An 18,192-nucleotide genomic window follows, 5' to 3' on the forward strand; every position below is an offset into this window, starting at 1 on the left:
TGGCCACAACACGTAAAAAAGGCACACACAAATTTCACATGGCCCAGAACCCCCCCCCCCCACCGCACAGCCACTCCAACCTTCTCCCCTCAGGTCAGAGATATAGCACGCCCACGTGTAGGAGGCCTCGCTTCGACAAAAGCACCGTATCCTCTGCCAAAAAGACGCTTAACAGCTCTCACCTCCCCCCTGCGATTCCGGTTTAACCTCAGCTCAACATCTCGGCTCAACCTTCCGCCACGTTGTTCTGCTGTTGCGTCGATGTCGACCTCAACGTTTTCCGGTGGAGCGCGATTCAATACGTTGAATGTTTTTGACACCGTTATGAAAAGGAATTTCCCCACCGAGGACGATGATCTATCTATATATCCATCTATCTACAGTATATCTATCTCCAGAAAGCAAAGCATCCTTTCACAGCTACTTCCAACGATCCACCTGACTAAGCTAGACTCGGGGCACTTAACGTTAAAAAGAATTTCCCCACTGAGGACAATAATCAATCAATCAATCTATCAATCTATCTATCTATCGATCTTATCTATCTATCTATCTATCTATCTATCTATCTATCTATCTATCTACCTACCTACCTATCTATCTATCTATCTATCTACCTATCTATCTATCTATCTATCTATCTATAATGACCTGGCTCAAGGGCCATGACAAAGGGGTACGCACACTGATGAATTTACACATAGGCACATTTATTTAAATGAACCTAATTATACCAAAAACAAGAGAAACGTGGGGTGTGAAAGTCAGCACTATGAGTAGTGTAGGTGATTGGATGTGTGAAAGGTATGCTGACGCACTGTTGTAAGGTGTAAAACCAAAAACACAGCTAAACAGATGCCAAAATGTGGGGGAGGGCGCGCTCCCTCAAACTGGAGACGGGCCATCTCAATCCCTCTGGGAGCCCTGGCCACAGGTGTTCCCAATTGCACCAACAACCCTCTGCTCTGCCCTTCAGGCACCTGTGAACAACACCACGACGAGCAGTACTGGCAGCAGAGCAGGGGGTCGTCACAATATCTATCTCCAGAAAGCAAAGCGTCCTTTCACAGCTACAGTTGCTACTGCAGCCAGATAACTTCCAACGATCCACCAGACTAAGCTTAGAGTCGGCGCGCTCAGCCTACCGTTAAGCAAAGTACTCTACGTTTCACGTCAACAGACTGTGTGTGCAAAACGCTTATGATCTCAACTGCAGTCTGGATTGCACAAAATGGCCGGCAAAATAATATTGTCTAGGATGTCAAAAAACGCCCCACAAGCTAGCATTGTATTCCAATGAATATTAAAAATACATAAAATATAGTTAACGGGTTTAAAGTTTCCCCAGTTGACCTACTGAATAATTCCACTAATTGGAAAAAAAATTCACCAATTGCCTCAGCTTCGAGACAGCGTTCAAAGCCTCCTTATTAAAGTCTTCCACACCTCAGGATCTGTGCATAGCACCAGTCTCACAGCTGTGTGTGACAGAGGTGAGACCTCACTGACGGAGTCATTAGCATCACCGCGAAAATTAGCATCGCTGTGAAAATCTAAATATAAGTCATCTACGCATTCATCACTCCCCTGCACACCTAACCTAACCTGCCTGTGAACAGAGGCCTCCCTCCGCCACACCCCACAGAGCTCTGATTGGCCCTTTCCCAGGACCGGAGGGAGTTTCATTGGTTAGTGAAGTTATTGAAATTATATACCGCTCCAGTGTGTGTTTATACTTCACTTGGGACATCACTTTGAGTTCATACTTTCATATATATTTACACCCCAAAACTGCCAGGACAGTGCGGTGTCTGGAGGGGGTGGGGGGCGGTTTGGAAGGCGGGGGGGGGGGGTTTGGAGGGCACTCTTTAATGCGATTAACACACAAAGACCAGAGGGGGAACTGGTCAGACAAGAAAAGAGGAGTGAGGTGACTTGAGCACACGCTGGGGAAAAACGTGCGATTTGATTGGGTGCGAGGAACAGAAATGGGGTCTCGCACTTCCCCACTCATCCGGGCCCTGGGGGGACTCGGGGACATAGGTCGGGCCGAGGCCCACGTCTCCCCCTGCTGAAGGGCACAGGGCACTGCAGGTAATAGGCGCAGGTTTGACCATTTCAGCCTGTGACAGGAGGCCAGTCCTGAAGGCAACTGTGCGGATTGAGTTCCCCGCCAAAGAAGCAGGGGGTGGATGGGATTACATCTAGAATAAGTGTAACACGATACCAGGTAATGTCTCGCTGTGGGAGACAGACAGCTGAACAATTCTGCCCGGCGGAGCAAGTACACGAGCGGTTTTATCACAGCCAAAACGGCACGGTAGGCTGCCTAAACACGCCCCCACTGTGGATTGCCAAAACTTAGTACAAACACAAACACACCACCCCTGAGGTCGCTAACACACCCGTGCACTTAGTACAAACACAAAACACACCACCACTCAGGTCACTAACATACCTATGCACTTAGTACAAACACAAACACACCACCCCTCAGGTAAATAACACACCTGTTGATTTAGTACAAATACAAACACACCACCCCTGAGGTCACTAACACACCTGTACACTTAGTACAAACACAAAACACACCACCCCTCAGGTCACTAACACACCTGTTCATTTAGTACAAACACAAACACACCACCCCTCAGGTCACTAACACACCTGTGCACTCAGTTGGAACACAAAAGTACCATTCCTGTAGGTTACCAATACACCGGTGCACTGGTTCCAAACACAAACACACACCTGAGCATGTGGTGACCTGCAGGGGTGGTGTGGTTGTACTAAAACACCTGCGCACTCAGTACACAAACACAGGCCTTCTGGGCACCACCGAGCAGAGGAGTGAGACAGGGGACACACTGCTGGCTAAATCCCTCCCTCTGGTCGATCGTGTGCAACCATGTGCAATGGCCCTGTGGGACTGCCAGCCGGTCGCCATCGTTACGGTTAAGTTTTGACACCAGAATGTGGGGTGAGCAGCTGCACTGAACCCCTATATTAGCAGGATGAGCCATACTTTCTGTCCCCTTCTGAAAGCAGCCAGCAATGCACTGCAGCCATAACACCTCTGCTCTCCCACAATGCACTGCAGCCATAACACCTCTGTTCTCCCACAATGCACTGCAGCCATAACACCTCTGTGCTCCCACAATGCACTGCAGCCATGACACCTGCTTTCCCACAATGCTCTGCAGCCATAACACCTCTGCTCTCCCACAATGCACTGCAGCCATAACACCTCTGCTCTCCCACAATGCACTGCAGCCATAACACCTCTGTGCTCCCACAATGCACTGCAGCCATAACACCTCTGTGCTCCCACAATGCACTGCAGCCATGACACCTGCTTTCCCACAATGCTCTGCAGCCATAACACCTCTGCTCTCCCACAATGCACTGCAGCCATAACACCTCTGCTCTCCCACAATGCACTGCAGCCAAACACCTCTGTGCTCCCACAATGCACTGCAGCCATAACACCTCTGCGCTCCCACAATGCACAGCAGCCATAGCACCTCTGCTCTCCCACAATGCACTGCAGCCATAACACCTCTGCTCTCCCACAATGCACTGCAGCCATAACACCTCTGCTCTCCCACAATGCACTGCAGCCACAGCACCTCTGCTCTCCCACAATGCACTACAGCCACAGCACCTCTGCTCTCCCACAATGCACTGCAGCCATAACACCTCTGCTCTCCCACAATGCACTGCAGCCATAACACCTCTGCTCTCCCACAATGCACTGCAGCCACAGCACCTCTGCTCTCCCACAATGCACTACAGCCATAACACATCTGCTCTTCACCAGTTTGGAGTTGTTAATGTAGCGGAGCAATGCCAGCTAGGTCAGAGACACCTTAAAGACATTACATGTCATTTTCAAAAGTACACAGGGGTCCACTGCACAAAGGTATACACCCAAAAAGCAGATAGTCAAGCCACAATGTTCAAGAAACTGAATTCACATGTAAATGTGAATATATAACATATAGCAGATTATATCAGGTATATATAAAATCAGCACTCTTAATATGAACAGAAAACTGGTAGTCAGCCCATCTTGTTATTAACAGTTCCAAGGTGCTCACCAAAGTACAATAAAGCTGCCCTAAAGGGCATGTCACCATGACAACGAAGCATTTCCCCTCGGTTTCAGCAAAGCGCGTGATAGCTGTAAAAAAAGATTTTATGGTCGGGTCTCGGGGGGGGGGAGCAACACGATTATAAGGTTAAAATGAACTCACCAGATACGTCGTACCACTCGGCACCGTTTACGATGCCGTCCTTGAATGTCTCAAGCGGGGCGTCCGGGCAGTTAGGCTCGCCGGTTGCCATGACTGGGTTGCGCTCCGCGTACGTCCGTGCCAGGTACCTGAACAGCGAGTCATCCGACGACTTGCTGTAGTGGCCCTCGGGGTCGTGAGATGCCGAGTCGTCAAAGGGATAGCTGGCCACAACCGTGCCCCCGTGGAGGTTCCCGGACAAGACGAACCTGAAGCACAGGATCAGTCAGAACGGCGAGACCTTTTCCTTCCTCTCATCTAGCTAACATTACCTCCACAAGCAATTCAGTAACGGTGTCAAACGTAGGCTACTTGTGAAAGGTACCACAAAAGACAAATGTGTGACATGATGACATTTTTATACAAAATGCATCGTGAAATGTTCTGTTCTGATCTGCACAGAAACCAGAAACATTGTTATTACCACTAACAGACATTATTTCTGACTATAGGCTAACTGTTTTACTTGCTCTACGCTAGCGAACAGCCACAACAGGGTGAATCTCTATTAACAGCATGCAAGCTGATACGGTAGCTGACTCAAGTTCAGAACCATGACTGTGAAGCAATCATTTAGAATAAGTGTAACGGGAAACGAGCAATGTCAACATCAGCTTGTCAAGCAAGCTAAACTAAGTAAGTTAGCTAGCTAACACAAACTAACAGCAAAACGTGATGAGGTGGGGGGCTGAAGCTAGAGAATAACTGTACTTGTTCTCAAGAATCCATTTAATCACGGCCGTGACTTCCGGGACGTCTTCTTTTCTGACGTTTATGATGTCAAACTGGTCCGGAAAGCTTCTGTTCAAGTCGATGTTTTTGGCATTCTTTCGACCACCGTTGTCCCCGTTACAGTCTCCCTCCACGGACTTCTCGAAGCCGTCGGGATTCATGCTCGGCATGATGTAGATGTCGGTGTTGTTGACCAGGTCCGTCACCCGCGGATCCTCCCCATACCGGGTCAGTAGGTGTTCTACCAGGTACACCAAAATCTGCCGGGACACCGTCTCGTCTCCGTGCATGTTCCCCACGTATTTAAATTTGGGCTTCCCCGGTCCGTCCGCAGCGGGGTCCTTCGTGATTCTCATCACCCATAGCTCCCTACCCTGTACCGATTGGCCCACGCTGGACAAATTCGCGACATGAGGATACCTGTCCGCCAAAGATTTGAGAAGCCGCGTCAGATCCACGTAATTGTAGTATTTATTGTAAGATTCTACCTCCTCCGACGAACTCCTCCTCGCCCTAGCCTCGCAGACGGTAGAGGGGTTGAGAGAATATACGAAAAAAACAGCGACAATCAAGGCCGCGTGGGTATTTTTCTTCGATGTGTGCAGCTGCCCTAGTTTTACTATCGCCATATTTCAGAGAATCTCCTCTTTGATCTTTCACTCGGACTTCCGTCACAACGCGAATACTCCAGTTTTTGTTATTCGCGTCTGACTACCTTCCTATTTTCTCTCAACTTCCCTTTAACCTCGGAGAGGGGCGGATGTTTTCGCTGACGTCATCTTAACGGAGGCGGGACATGTGTTTCGATCTTTCGATCCTGCATACTGCCACACACCGTTTGATTTTAAGAAAATCTTTTTCACGTTCACAAAATAACCTGTTCTGAGATATATGATTTATTCATTAATTTCCACCCCACGAGATAAGATGTATTTCAATACTGGTCTGTTTGCTCATAACCAAATTTTATTAATAGTTTAAAACATCACTGTTCGCAATGTTTGCAAGAACTGCATCTGTAGTTTATTCTTTTTATGTGTACAGGGGAATGGAACAGGGGAAATTTTGAGGAATTTTACATATTTAGGGGGAGTATTTAACCTATTTTGGGGTGGGGGGGATGTAACCCCTTGTCCCCTCCATAAATTACACCCTTCCACACATTACATGTGTGAGGTTGAGACCATGTTAATATTTAAATGGAAATTGAAACCCTAAAAGTGTTTCACTCAAATCATTAGGCCACAGTTTACAGTAGTTCACCATGATTTGTAAATGTTATGTCCCTTCTCAGGCTCCAAAGAATCCAGCAGACTCTATGAATTCTTTTCCGCACTATCCGCAGGCTCACCTAAAGCTGTGCTAATGACCTCTAGTATGTAACAGTAGGCTACAGCAGCCTGCAGTGGGCTGGCTGGGAGATGCTGGCAACTGAGAGCAGTGGTAGGGCCCTGGAAAAAGGACAACGTACATAACGTGATGCTCATGCATTAGTGCGAAAAGCAGTACGGAAAAACAGAAGAGCACCTCTTCCTCTCATCCACTGCCCCCATCAATGCCCCCATCCATCCTCCCAAATTTCCCATAGGTGATCTATTGTATTGAGATGTGGTGACTGAAAAGGCCATAGCGTATGATTCGCATCATTTGCATACTCATCAAACCATTCAGTGACCCTGTGGATGGGGGCATTTTCATCCTGGAACAGACCACTCCCATCAGGATAGAAATGTTTCATCATGGAATAAAGGTGATCACTCAGAATAACTTTCTATTGATTTGCAGTGACTCTTTGCAGAGTCTGATCATGTCCTGCGTTAGCCTTTTCAGTCACCTGCGGAAGAGTGGCTCTTCTGGTTTTCCACTAATGCATGAGCATCACGGTCATCAAATGTGCACTTTTGGCCACAGTTTCCAACCCTATTTACTGTCCCATAGATCTAAATGCAGATGTTACTTCAGTCACTGCTCCTATTGAAACACTAGCCAGTTGAGCAGTCTTTGTGTCTGAAGCTCCTGACATCTATGCCCCAATAATGATCCTTCTTTCAAAATCACTTAGATCTTTTCCTCTTGCCATCTTGATGCAAAATAGAGGCCAACTGGGCCTACTCAGCAGTTTTACACATGCCACAGAGCATGATAGGTTGTTAATTACTTAATTGTAACACGCAGTACACCTGTATGGAATCTGCATTCGTTATGTTTCTCCACTCATTTATTCAGGTTTTTCCTTTAATTTGTCACCCGTCTGTATGCATGTATATATTTATATATGATGTATATAATATTTTTGTAGTAGCTTAATATTGCTGAATATAATATTGTCCATCCATTTTCAAAACTTCTTGTTCCTGGTCAGAGTCATGGAGGGACAGAGCCTATCCCAGCAGACATTGGGTGAAAAGCTGGAATACACCCTGCACAAGTCCATTGCAGGGCCCACACACCATTCACTCACACATGCATACCGCCTGTTCCCACACGCATTCACTCATGCATACCAAAGTACTATTTAGACTCTCCAGTTAACCTCACCTAAATGTCTTTGGACTGCAGGAGCAAACTGGGGCACCTGCAGGAAACCAACACTCACACGGGGAGAACAAGCAGACTCCACACAAAAAGCCCCCTGGTATGGGATTCAAACTTTGCACCTTCTTGCTGTGAGGAGACATGTATGAATTGCCACTTTCATTTTGAGTTTTAATGCTGTAGCCTGCATTACAGGCACTTTTTTGTTAGACAGTTTATCTATTACCGGAATATCAGGCAGTAGTTGTATTTTGTGAATAGCATGTGCATAAACTGCCCTCACCTTTGAGGTTCCAACATTTCACCAGCCAGTTATCTGCAAGGTGGAGGGACCATAGGTCAGTATGACTGTTGCCATGACTCATCTTATCAGAAACATTAGGTAATATGTTACCCTGTTCATTTGGTAAATGGTAAATGGACTGCATTTATGTAGCACTTTTATCCAAAGTGCTTTACAATTGGTGCCTCTCATTCACCCATTCACACACACACTCACACACCAACAGTGAAAGGCTGCCATGCAAGGTACCAATCAGCTCGTCGGGAGCAATTAGGGGTTAGGTGTCTTGCTCGTGGACACTTCGACACACCCAGGGCGGGGGATCGAACTGGCAACCCTCCGACTGCCAGACAACCGCTCTTACCTCCTGAACTATGTCGCCCACATTTAATTTTCATGCCAGTGTGTGTGTCAGCAGTTCTCTCTGTAACTCTCAGCTCATGCTAGTTTGTGGGATCACCTCATATCCAGGCTTCACTGAGATTTGTGGTGTCAGAAAGGCATTTTCAGAGTGGACAGGGTCATGATGTAGTGGGTAAGGTAATGGGTGGTCAGAACACATGCAGACACAGTTGACAGTCATTTTGCATTTTTGTCACTCATATGTTCGGTCATGTTCTCTTTATTAATCACTTTTGCACAGATGGTACAGTGACAGTGGTGAGAATGAGAAGAAAAGTCCAAGGAGTCTTTAGCGCTTTAGTCTTCCCCTTTCTTTACATGTTGGAATAAAAGTGCTGTAAATATTAGCACTACAGCACCAGGTTATAGACTTTAGCACTACAGCACCAGAAATAAACATTAGCGCAATAGCACGAGTTTGTAAACTGTAGCGCGACAGCACCAGGTTATAAGCATTAGCACATTTGCGCTACAGTACCAGGTCATAAACGTTAGCACGTTAGCACGTTAGCGCTGCAGCACCAGGTTTTCAGTCCGTGGTCTGTGGTCTCACAGGCATATTGAAGTAGTGGGCGGGAGACGGGGCAGTGAGGAGGAGGAGGAGGAGGAGGAGGGAAAGGAAGGGCGGCAGGGAGGAGGGAGTGTCCCACTCACTGCTGGATCCTGCGGATGGACTGGATTTGGAAGGTCTGGGCGTGGGTCCCCCACTCCCTGTAGTGTTTATACTCGCCTCCATGACGATCACACTCCATGATGTACTGGTAGCCACGGTAACCGGGGTACTGGTAGCACACCCATCTAAGGTAAGAGAGGACCAATCAGAAGCATTCTCACCCTAACTAAGTGGCTGTCACGTGTCACGTATGCTAGTCAGACATTACATCACACATTATCCAGAGCAACTAGCATGGCTTATGTTTTAAAATTTACAATCCATCTACACAGCTTAATATTTACTAAAGTAATTCAGAATAAGGACATTGCTCAAAGCTACAACAGCAATGAACCACCCGGGCATTGAACCTGCAACCTCTGAGTTACAAGTCCACTTTTTATCCAATTGCTAACCATTATACTATACTGCCATCCAGTAGATAGCAGAGTACATCACCCAGTTGTCAACTCCCTAAAACACAATTAGGTATTGACTGAGCATCTGACAATAAGGATGTTTGTTAAACCTCCAAAGCTCGGCTGTTTCTGAGCAGTGAACTGGCTTCTTGCGTTGATTCACCAGCATTACTAATGCTGTATCGCATAGACTGTAGGGTTCTAGAGTCTCATAGACTGTAGGGTTCTAGAATCCCATAGACTGTAGGGATCCAGAGTCTCCACTCTAAGAGGCCGGATACTCACGCCCCACTCTGGATCTGCATGGAGCCGATCTCGTTGTTGAACCAGCCCATGGCCTGCAGGGAGGGGTAGTCGTCACACATCTCCCACTGCCGGCCCATGAAGTTCTCGCCTTCGAACACCATGATCTTGGAGTCCTTGTGAGTCTGTTCCAGGAAGCAGGGGGGAAACACTCAGGCAGAGAACCACCACACTCAGCACCACGTAACCCCACAGCTCCCATTGTTGTCTTTCATTTTCCCTATTATTTGCTCTTAATTTGGAACAAACCAATCATAACAGGTCTGCTCCATCCGAGCCAAATCTTTGGTCCATTCTGGAGATGGATGCACTGGCACATGCACCTACTGAAATGTGCAGCAACTCTTAATTTGCAGCTCGCGTGCTGGACATGCCAGGCTTGGAGACCTCTGACCCAGGAAGTGAAACTCACAGCGGAGCAGATGGGGCGGAATGACATCATCCTCTCGATGTGGTAGGCGTTGTTGCCACTCCAGGCCTCCCAGCGAGGGTAGTCTCCTCTCTCCAGGATGAACTGCTGCCCACAGAAGCTGGAGTGCTCATAGCCCACCCAGCTGCATGAATGGACAGAGACACACACACACATGCACACACACATACAGACACACAAACAGACACACGGACAGACCGACACACACACACACACACACACACACACACACACATATACAGACACACAAACACACACACATGGACAGACAGACAGACAGACACACACACACACACACACACATGAAGACACACAAACACACACACATGGACAGACAGACAGACAGACAGACACACACACACACACGAAGACACACAAACACACAAACATGGACAGACAGACAGACACACACATACACACACACACACACACCCACACGGACAAACAGAAACACAGAGAGGTGAGGTACTTCAGTGGCTTTTATCTTTCACCCCAGAATTTAACACCCCAGAATTTACTGTGAAGTGTGTGTTGTTCACATAAAGATTTTTACGTTTGCTTCAAATTGCATTGATGACATCACCTATAGTGTATCATTTTGCACATCAATAGTTGTTAGCTTCATGCACATTAGTAAACTAAGAACAAAAAAAACCTTTTACTAAATTGTTCAGTTTAGTCAATGGGTTTGGTTATTTGGATATAACTAGCTGTACTTAGTGAAACATTTGGGCGGAGTCGAACCCGAGTCTAGCCCGTGGGGATGGTGTGTCCAGAGGGCAGGTGTGATGGTTTTGGAGCAGGATGTGGCTTTTTTCGGGGCGGGGCAAGGCAGGACTTACGCTCCACACTCCACCTTCACGGAGCGGATGTTGTCCATGCCGCACTCCATGATGTTCTGGCAGGAGGCGGTGAACTCCATGCGCCTCCCCTGGAAGTACTCCTGGTCATAGACCGTGATCTGGAGACGCACGCAAACATGCACGCTTACCACACTTATCACTGCATCGCACGCACTGCACACTGCACGTTTTCTTCTTTCAGTAAAATGTAGCTTTTATTAAATCTGTTATAAACCGGAATTCTAGTTGGTGTACTTACTGCTGCTCTCCAGCACCGGATAAATATATGCTACACTTCAAAAACATTGGCTTTTTATGCACAGGTAAAATGGTCTGCAGTGTGATTCTCTAGTGTTCAGTTTGTACTGAGCGGGCTTTTTAAAACAGGACTAGATTTGGGGAAGAGCCTTAAGAAAGAGTTTGGGGGAGAATTTGGAAAATAATGCTGGGTTTTTCGAGGGCAATGGTGGGTTTTTTGGAGAGAGTGTGTTGGGAAAGTGTTTTGATAGTGCTGGCTTTGGGAGAGAGTGTTGGGAGGGTATTGGGTTAGTGTTGGGTTTGGGAGAGAGTGTTGGGAGGGTGTTGGGTTAGTGTTGGGAGGGTGCTGGGATAGCGTTGGGTTTGGGAGAGGGTGTTGGAAGGGTGCTGGGATAGCGTTGGGTTTGGGAGAGGGTGTTGGGATAGCCTTGGGTTTGGGAGAGGGTGTTGGGAGGGTGTTGGGATAGTGTTGGGTTTGGAGAGGGCGTTGGGAGGGTGTTGGGATAGTGTTGGGTTTGGAGAGGGCGTTGGGATAGCGTTGGGTTTGGGAGAGGGTGTTGGGATAGCGTTGGGTTTGGGAGAGGGTGTTGGGAGGGTGTTAGGTTAGTGTTGGGATTGGGAGAGAATGTTGGGAGGGTGTTGGGTTAGTGTTGGGTTTGGGAGAGGGTGTTGGGATAGCGTTGGGTTTGGAGAGCGTGTTGGGATAGCGTTGGGTTTGGGAGAGGGAGTTGGGAGGGTGTTGGGATAGTGTTGGGTTTGGAGAGGGCGTTGGGATAGCGTTGGGTTTGGGAGAGGGTGTTGGGATAGTGTTGGGTTTGGAGAGGGCGTTGGGATAGCGTTGGGTTTGGGAAAGGGTGTTGGGGGTCTTGCACTTACCTTCCATGGGCCCATTGGCATCGGGTTTGTCAGAGCCATTCTGTAAGACCTTAGAGCTGACCTGACAGAGACAGAAACAGACAGCCTATCACAGTCCTTCCCTGTGATCTGCATCACAATGTGCACCAGTGAACTGCCCTATCCCAGTACATCACTACACAGCATAACACAGTCCCTTTCATCCTACAGGTAACCTCATGTGAATAGCCCACGTATTACAATGCAGGACACAACCCGACTTTAAAACAGTAGTGTCTAGTCTGTCGTTGTGTGCCCTGGCAAATATTTTGCTGTGTAAAAAATGTTAAAAAAATTTTTAATGTTCACTAACAATGCTGCTTTCCTGTACACATTTAGTCAATAAAGTTAAAATTATGTGCTTTCCATTCCTAGACTTTGGCCAGATATTTGCTTGCCATATACAGGTATTCAAAACAATTTTTGGAGAAAAAAAATCAGAAAATCTGTCTGGTTGTTTGCTTGTTTTGTGTGCCTGCTCTTCTAGTGACACAGAGGGAGCAGAGAAATGTAAACAGATGTGACACACGACAGAGCAGGAGCTTACCTGACCTACCCAAAATTACAGACGTGCGCGTTGAGGGGTCCACGAAACGGTCTCTCGTGCAGGGGTGCGACGAGGGGCCTTTTATACGGGGCAGGGCTGAGCGGGGGCCACGGATCAGGCCTGGGCTGGATCAGCACATTGCTTTGGGCCCCATTGTTCTGGTCTGAGCCTCTGGCTTTTCCACTCCTCTGGCACAATGCTGGAGGCCCCGCCCCCCCCCCCCCAGGGGGAGGGGCCTGTCCCAGTCCACGCCCCCACACTAATCTACAGTCACCCCTGTGGCATCTAAAGCCCTTCAACAAATAAACTCTTAAGTTAGAAGCGGTGTTCAATGGGCGTATGCACTTGCATGGTTCTTTTCCATTTCAAAAGACGGATTTAAAAGATGTCAGCTGTCACACAAGTGATGATGTATGTGCTTTTACATGTGCTCTCTCTCTCGCTTCAGGAAAACACCTTATTTCCTCTGTGTATTTCTGAGCTACTTCCTCTGATATTTTGATGATCGTTGAATGAATTAATCTCTTACGTGGTTAACACAGCCCAAGTTTTAATCAAGGACATGAATATTTAACACAAGAAAATATATGAAATGCAGAAGTTATTCAGAAAGCTATTGTCTGTACACAATGAAATGGGCTGATTGTGTGTATGTGCCTGAGAGAGAGATTTAGGCTATGTTTGTGTGTGTCTGTGTGAGAGAGATTTTGGCTGTTTGTGTGTGTCTGTGTGAGAGAGATTTTGGCTGTGTTTGTGTATGTCTGTGTGAAAGAGATTTTGGCTATGTTTGTGTGTGTCTGTGTGAGAGAGAGATTTAGTTTGTGTGTGTGTGTGGGTTTATTATCTGCCATATCCCCCCCCCCCCAAGCTTTCTCTCTCTCTCACTCTCTCTCTTTCTGTGCCACATTACCAAACAGCAGGGAACTTATTTACCAAAGCTAACAGCCAAGAAAACAGAGAAATGGGGGCACTGAAATGCTACAGAATTATAGATAATTGAAGCCGTCCACAGGCAAGACAGCTAGAGGGACACGGAGAATGGCTCGGAGTGAGGAACAGACCGCGAGGAACAGACCGTGAACAGACCGGACGTCTGGTAGGCAGTTACAGGCTGAATGCTCAGTATTTGGGCAAATATGATAAAGTATGGCTCTACCCCCGTGCCGCACACACCCGCACCTCTGCCCCCTCTCTCTAACCCCCAAACCCCCTTTTGCAGGCGTGTGCCCTCCCCACATCCTCAGGCCAGCCGTCCGCAGGCTGGCAGAGAAACTCAGAAGACCTCTGAATGACCCCAGCGTCGCCGCCGCCTCAGTTAGCGCCACGATTCACCGTAAACCTGTTAGACTGCTACCGTGCAGCTAAAAAAAAAAGACCCCCCAAAGGAACCCCAAAGGGTTTTGGAACCCCAAACCCCGGAGGGGACTGGCGCTGGCACCGGCGTCGCCCCGGTGAACCGCACGTGGGGGACGGCCCGACTCGGGCCCAAACAATGCGCCCGGATTCCCCGGCTCAGCACATTGCTCCGTTCTCCCCGACGTGCGTTTCTGCTGATGGAGGCGGCCGCTCACCGCACATCCCCCCCCCCCCCCCCCAAAAAACAAAGCGATGCGCAGTGTCAGCGAGGCCAGAGATCAGCGCACCCCCTCTCAAAAGAGAACGCGCTCCGTCCAATGGCCTGTCGGGGGCTCCTGTCTGTAAACACACGCAGGGTGCGTGTGCATATATATAACCCTCCCGGCAGCTGAGTCCAGCATTTCTCCTCCGCTTTTTTCCTCCTCTTCCTCCTCCTGCTCTTCCTCCTTCGCTCCAGCTCTCTGCACCTGCCTGCAGCCGCTAGGTGAGGTTCCGCTTTCGGACGCGGGGTGGGCTCCTGGTGTTCCTCGAGGGGGGGTTTGGGGGGGGGGGGGTGGTTGGGTTTTGGCAGGAGTGGAGAGTTAAGACAGAGCTGGCCAAATGCTTGCCAAATCGCCCCGCCGTTCGGATGCAACGTGAGAAAGGATCGCGAGCGCAGAGAAGCAGGAAGTGGCTAGCGTCCTGCGGGAGGGCAACTCACTCCGAATGGGCCCACGTGCCGTCTGCGCAGGAAGTCGACCGCATTTACAAAACGGATCGTTTTCGGCGACCCGCGCTCACTGCACCTCGCAGGAGAGGAAAAAGGGCAGAGGGGAGAAAAGAGAGGAAGAGTTAGGAGAGAAGAGAGAGTGGGGAGGAAGGGTAAAAAGAGAGGGAGAGAAGAGAGAGGGAGGGGCAGAGGGATGATGAAATTTAAAGAGCACCCCCTGCTTGGGCGAGGTCCGTCCCTCTGTCCCTGAACCAAGTTTGCAGTGTGGCAGCACTCTTCCTAGCGTGACTGGAAGCACTGTAGCTCAGTCTGGTTGTCTGTTCTCTGTGCACTCATATTGTTTTGACACAGGAAGCCTTCATATCAGTTCAGAAATCTACCCTTAAAGTATGACAGCAGTGTCCTGGGGAGAAGCACACATTACAGGCGCAGGGCTGAGCTGAAGAGTGTCGAGACTACCTTTCAGACAGCCTGCTCGTCCACTGGGCGTCAGGCCGAAACAAGTCCGGTGCAGATCCACGTATGTTTATATTACATGGATGAGCTAAGCCAGTCCTCCCTGCACTGCACAGGCCGATCCAGCCGAATAGGGATCAGTGGTTCAGGGGGTTTCACTAGCTCCAGATTGATGTCAGTGTACCATCCTAGCTTGTTCTCTGTAGTAGTCTGAACACTGTCACTGACCTGTCCTGCTGTGTTCTGTCTCCCTCCCCACAGCCATGTCCCACTCCGCAACCCAGGGAAGCATCGGAAGCCACTCCTCTGGAGTAGGCCTACGCTCTCACAGAGTAGGTCCCCCGTATACAGACACATGCACACACATACACGCACGTACACACAGGCCCCCCTTACACACAGACATACACACACATACATGTAGACTCCCCTTACACACATACATACACACGTACATAGACATAGGTCTCCCTTGCACACAGACATACACGCACATACATGTAGACCCCCCTTACACAGACATACACGCACTCACACGTAGGCCCCCCTTACACACATACACACGTACATGCATGCACATACGTGTAGGTCCCACTTACAGACGTACACAGGTACATACACGCACTTACACGTAGGTACCCTTACACACACACACACACACGCTCTTAAATCAGTCACATGCTCAGCCCCTAACAACAGCACACACACACACAGCACATACTGACACCCTCCTGTGTGAACTGGTGGAGTCAGCCCATTTGCGATCAGGGCGGCGGGTCCTGATGAACTGTGCCCTCTGTCCCCTCCGTCGGCAGATGTGCGTCTTCGAGTTTGAGAACTTCCAGGGCCGCAGGATGGACATCACCGGAGAGTGCCGGAACCTGTGCGAACGCGGGTTCGACAGGATCGGGTCGATCAGGGTCGAGTGCGGACCGTAAGTCTGATACACACCCACACAACCGGGTCAAGTCCCTACACACACTCACTCACTCACAAACACACACTAAAGGTCTGTTCCACAAACATACTTTACGTACTGAACAGTCACCAGGAGATTCAACACCAATACACCATCTCAACTAGAAGGTAAAGGTTGTTGGTGCATGTATTTAACTGCCATTATTTTGATCTAGGCCTCCTGTTTGGTTCAGAGAATAACTTTGGCAACATCTCCTAGAAATAGATCATATCCATCCCATCCACCATTGCACCAGTACATGCTCTGGGTATGCCCAAGGGCCAATGCGAAAACAGGCAACCAATCAGAAGTGCTGGCCTATTAACTCATGATGCGTTGAACTGTGATGTAATAGGATGTGAGGTGAATTGACTGGATGCTGTCGTGTGTCACACAGCTGGGTGGGGTTTGAGCACCAGAACTTATCGGGAGAGATGTTCATGCTGGAGAAGGGGGAGTACCCGCGCTGGGACACCTGGTCAAACAGCTACAGGTGTGACCGTCTCATGTCCGTCAGGCCTGTCCGCATGGTGAGTGGCTACTCTGCACCCTCACCTCAACCAATCAGAACGCATCATCACCTCAACCAATGAGAACACATCATCACCTCAACCAGACAGAACACCACCCTCACCTCAACCAATCACAAACGCATCATCAACTCAACCAATCAGAACACCACCCTCGCCTCAACCAATCAGAACGCATCATCACCTCAACCAATCAGAACACCACCCTCACCTCAACCAATCAGTATGCATCATCGCCTTAACCAATCAGAACACCACCCTCACCTCAACTAATCAGAACGCATCATCACCTCAACCAATCAGAACACCACCCTCACCTTAACCAATCAGTATGCATCATCGCCTTAACCAATCAGAACACCACCCTCACCTCAACTAATCAGAATACCACCCTGACCTCAACCAATCAGAATGTATCCTCACCTGAACCAATCAGAACACCACCACTCTCTCTCTTTCTCTCTCTCTCTCTCAGGACCCTCAGGATCATAAGATTTGCCTGTTTGAGTGTGTGAACTTCGAGGGCCGTAAGATGGAGATCTGTGACGAGGACATCCCCAGCCTGTGGTCTTACGGCTTCCAGGACCGAGTGGCCAGCATCCAGGTCACTGGGGGAACGTGAGTCCAACCATCTCGCAGATCAGTCGCCAAACACAGACAGGCAGTACAGACACGTTCAGTTACAGAAACCCACCTAGTCCAGACAAATGCATTGTTAAAAACATGAACGATAAAAAATACGCTCTGTACATGGAAGACAGCTGAGGGAGTGATAATGTATATGTGAAAAATGAGGGAGTGAACAACGTCATTATACCCTATTCAGAACCCTATATATACATATATAAACATACTGCAAATGTACACACACAATTATTACAGAATAGGCTAATCACTATAACCAACCATTATCACCACCTAAACAGCCATTTGCTTTGTCTCTTTCGTCTAATACATGCTCTTCAAGGGTTATGATCTCTGTTTGTCTCATGCAGGTGGGTAGGCTACCAGTACCCTGGCTACCGTGGCTACCAATACGTTTTCGAATTCGGTCCTTACAAGCACTGGAACGAGTGGGGCGCCCACCACCCGCAGATCCAGTCCATACGCCGCGTGAGGGACATGCAGACGCATCGCCGCGGCTGCTTCGAGATGAGCGCGTAGGTGTGAAAGCTCGCGCGGCAGCCAGCCACGGCGGACACCGCCAACCAGAGACCGCCAAACGCCCACGCAGCTCCTGACCGCCACTTCCTGTCCAGCCACACGAGTCCACACCTGTCGTTTAACTACTACCGCTGCTATTACAAAATGCGTTATGGCACGTGCCAAAACAAAATAGCACCCCGATTGGTCTTTCGGGATGGAAGTAGTAATATTAGTTCTAATTATAGTGGCATTTTAAGAGTCAGGATATATTCTATGGCCTGAATTAATTAAAGTGCAAATACATTTTAAAACGGGGCATTTTGGAGCATTATTACTAGACTGAATACAAACTGTTTTGTTTTTATTTAGATTTTTCTGCAGCCCCTCTGTTTTGTGTTTCTCTCTGCTTCTGTGTTTCAATTACAGGGAATTGCATGTGTCTGCT

At 48.6% G+C, this 18,192-nt stretch overlaps 3 protein-coding genes across 3 annotated transcripts in view; 1 reads left to right on the forward strand and 2 right to left on the reverse strand.

The window, feature by feature from the left end:
* The window catches only part of cpda (carboxypeptidase D, a), a 22,105-nt gene extending 16,312 nt beyond the window's left edge, over positions 1 to 5,793 (reverse strand). The window contains exons 1-2 of the mRNA XM_035385967.1: positions 5,007 to 5,793; positions 4,257 to 4,504 (exon numbers count right to left, since the gene is read on the reverse strand). Of these exons, the coding sequence (XP_035241858.1) occupies positions 4,257 to 4,504; positions 5,007 to 5,656 (898 nt within the window). The 5' untranslated portion in view covers positions 5,657 to 5,793. The remainder of the gene's footprint in view (positions 1 to 4,256; positions 4,505 to 5,006) is intronic.
* Positions 5,794 to 8,449: 2,656 nt separating this feature from the next.
* Positions 8,450 to 12,956, reverse strand: cryba1a (crystallin, beta A1a). Its single transcript, XM_035383877.1, has 6 exons — positions 12,602 to 12,956; positions 12,028 to 12,088; positions 10,894 to 11,012; positions 10,034 to 10,175; positions 9,604 to 9,746; positions 8,450 to 9,045 (listed from the first exon to the last, which is right to left on the reverse strand). The coding sequence occupies exons 2-6, from the start codon at positions 12,064 to 12,066 to the stop codon at positions 8,898 to 8,900; spliced, it is 591 nt and encodes a 196-aa protein (XP_035239768.1). The 5' UTR covers positions 12,067 to 12,088; positions 12,602 to 12,956; the 3' UTR covers positions 8,450 to 8,897.
* A 1,264-nt stretch (positions 12,957 to 14,220) lies between these two features.
* On the forward strand, positions 14,221 to 17,765 carry crybb1l3 (crystallin, beta B1, like 3). Its single transcript, XM_035383875.1, has 6 exons — positions 14,221 to 14,432; positions 15,375 to 15,445; positions 15,929 to 16,047; positions 16,469 to 16,601; positions 17,077 to 17,219; positions 17,597 to 17,765. Exons 2-6 carry the CDS (start codon positions 15,377 to 15,379, stop codon positions 17,763 to 17,765), a joined length of 633 nt encoding a protein of 210 aa, XP_035239766.1. The 5' UTR covers positions 14,221 to 14,432; positions 15,375 to 15,376.
* Positions 17,766 to 18,192: the final 427 nt, after the last annotated feature.

This window comes from Anguilla anguilla, chromosome 12 (assembly GCF_013347855.1).
Source record: "Anguilla anguilla isolate fAngAng1 chromosome 12, fAngAng1.pri, whole genome shotgun sequence".
Lineage (NCBI taxonomy): Eukaryota > Metazoa > Chordata > Actinopteri > Anguilliformes > Anguillidae > Anguilla > Anguilla anguilla.

Bases quoted from the DNA above. Each gene is read 5' to 3' on its own strand.
- cryba1a (XM_035383877.1), bottom strand. From the start codon at position 12,066: ATGGCTCTGACAAACCCGATGCCAATGGGCCCATGGAAG. The intron at 10,176-10,893 runs GTAAGTCCTGCC...CCATTCATGCAG, and splicing joins GTGAAGGTGGAGTGTGGAGC to CTGGGTGGGCTATGAGCACT. The intron at 9,046-9,603 runs GTGAGTATCCGG...CTCTTACCTTAG, and splicing joins ATGCAGATCCAGAGTGGGGC to ATGGGTGTGCTACCAGTACC.
- crybb1l3 (XM_035383875.1), top strand. From the start codon at position 15,377: ATGTCCCACTCCGCAACCCAGGGAAGCATCGGAAGCCACTCCTCTGGA. The intron at 16,048-16,468 runs GTAAGTCTGATA...TGTGTCACACAG, and splicing joins ATCAGGGTCGAGTGCGGACC to CTGGGTGGGGTTTGAGCACC. The intron at 17,220-17,596 runs GTGAGTCCAACC...TGTCTCATGCAG, and splicing joins ATCCAGGTCACTGGGGGAAC to GTGGGTAGGCTACCAGTACC.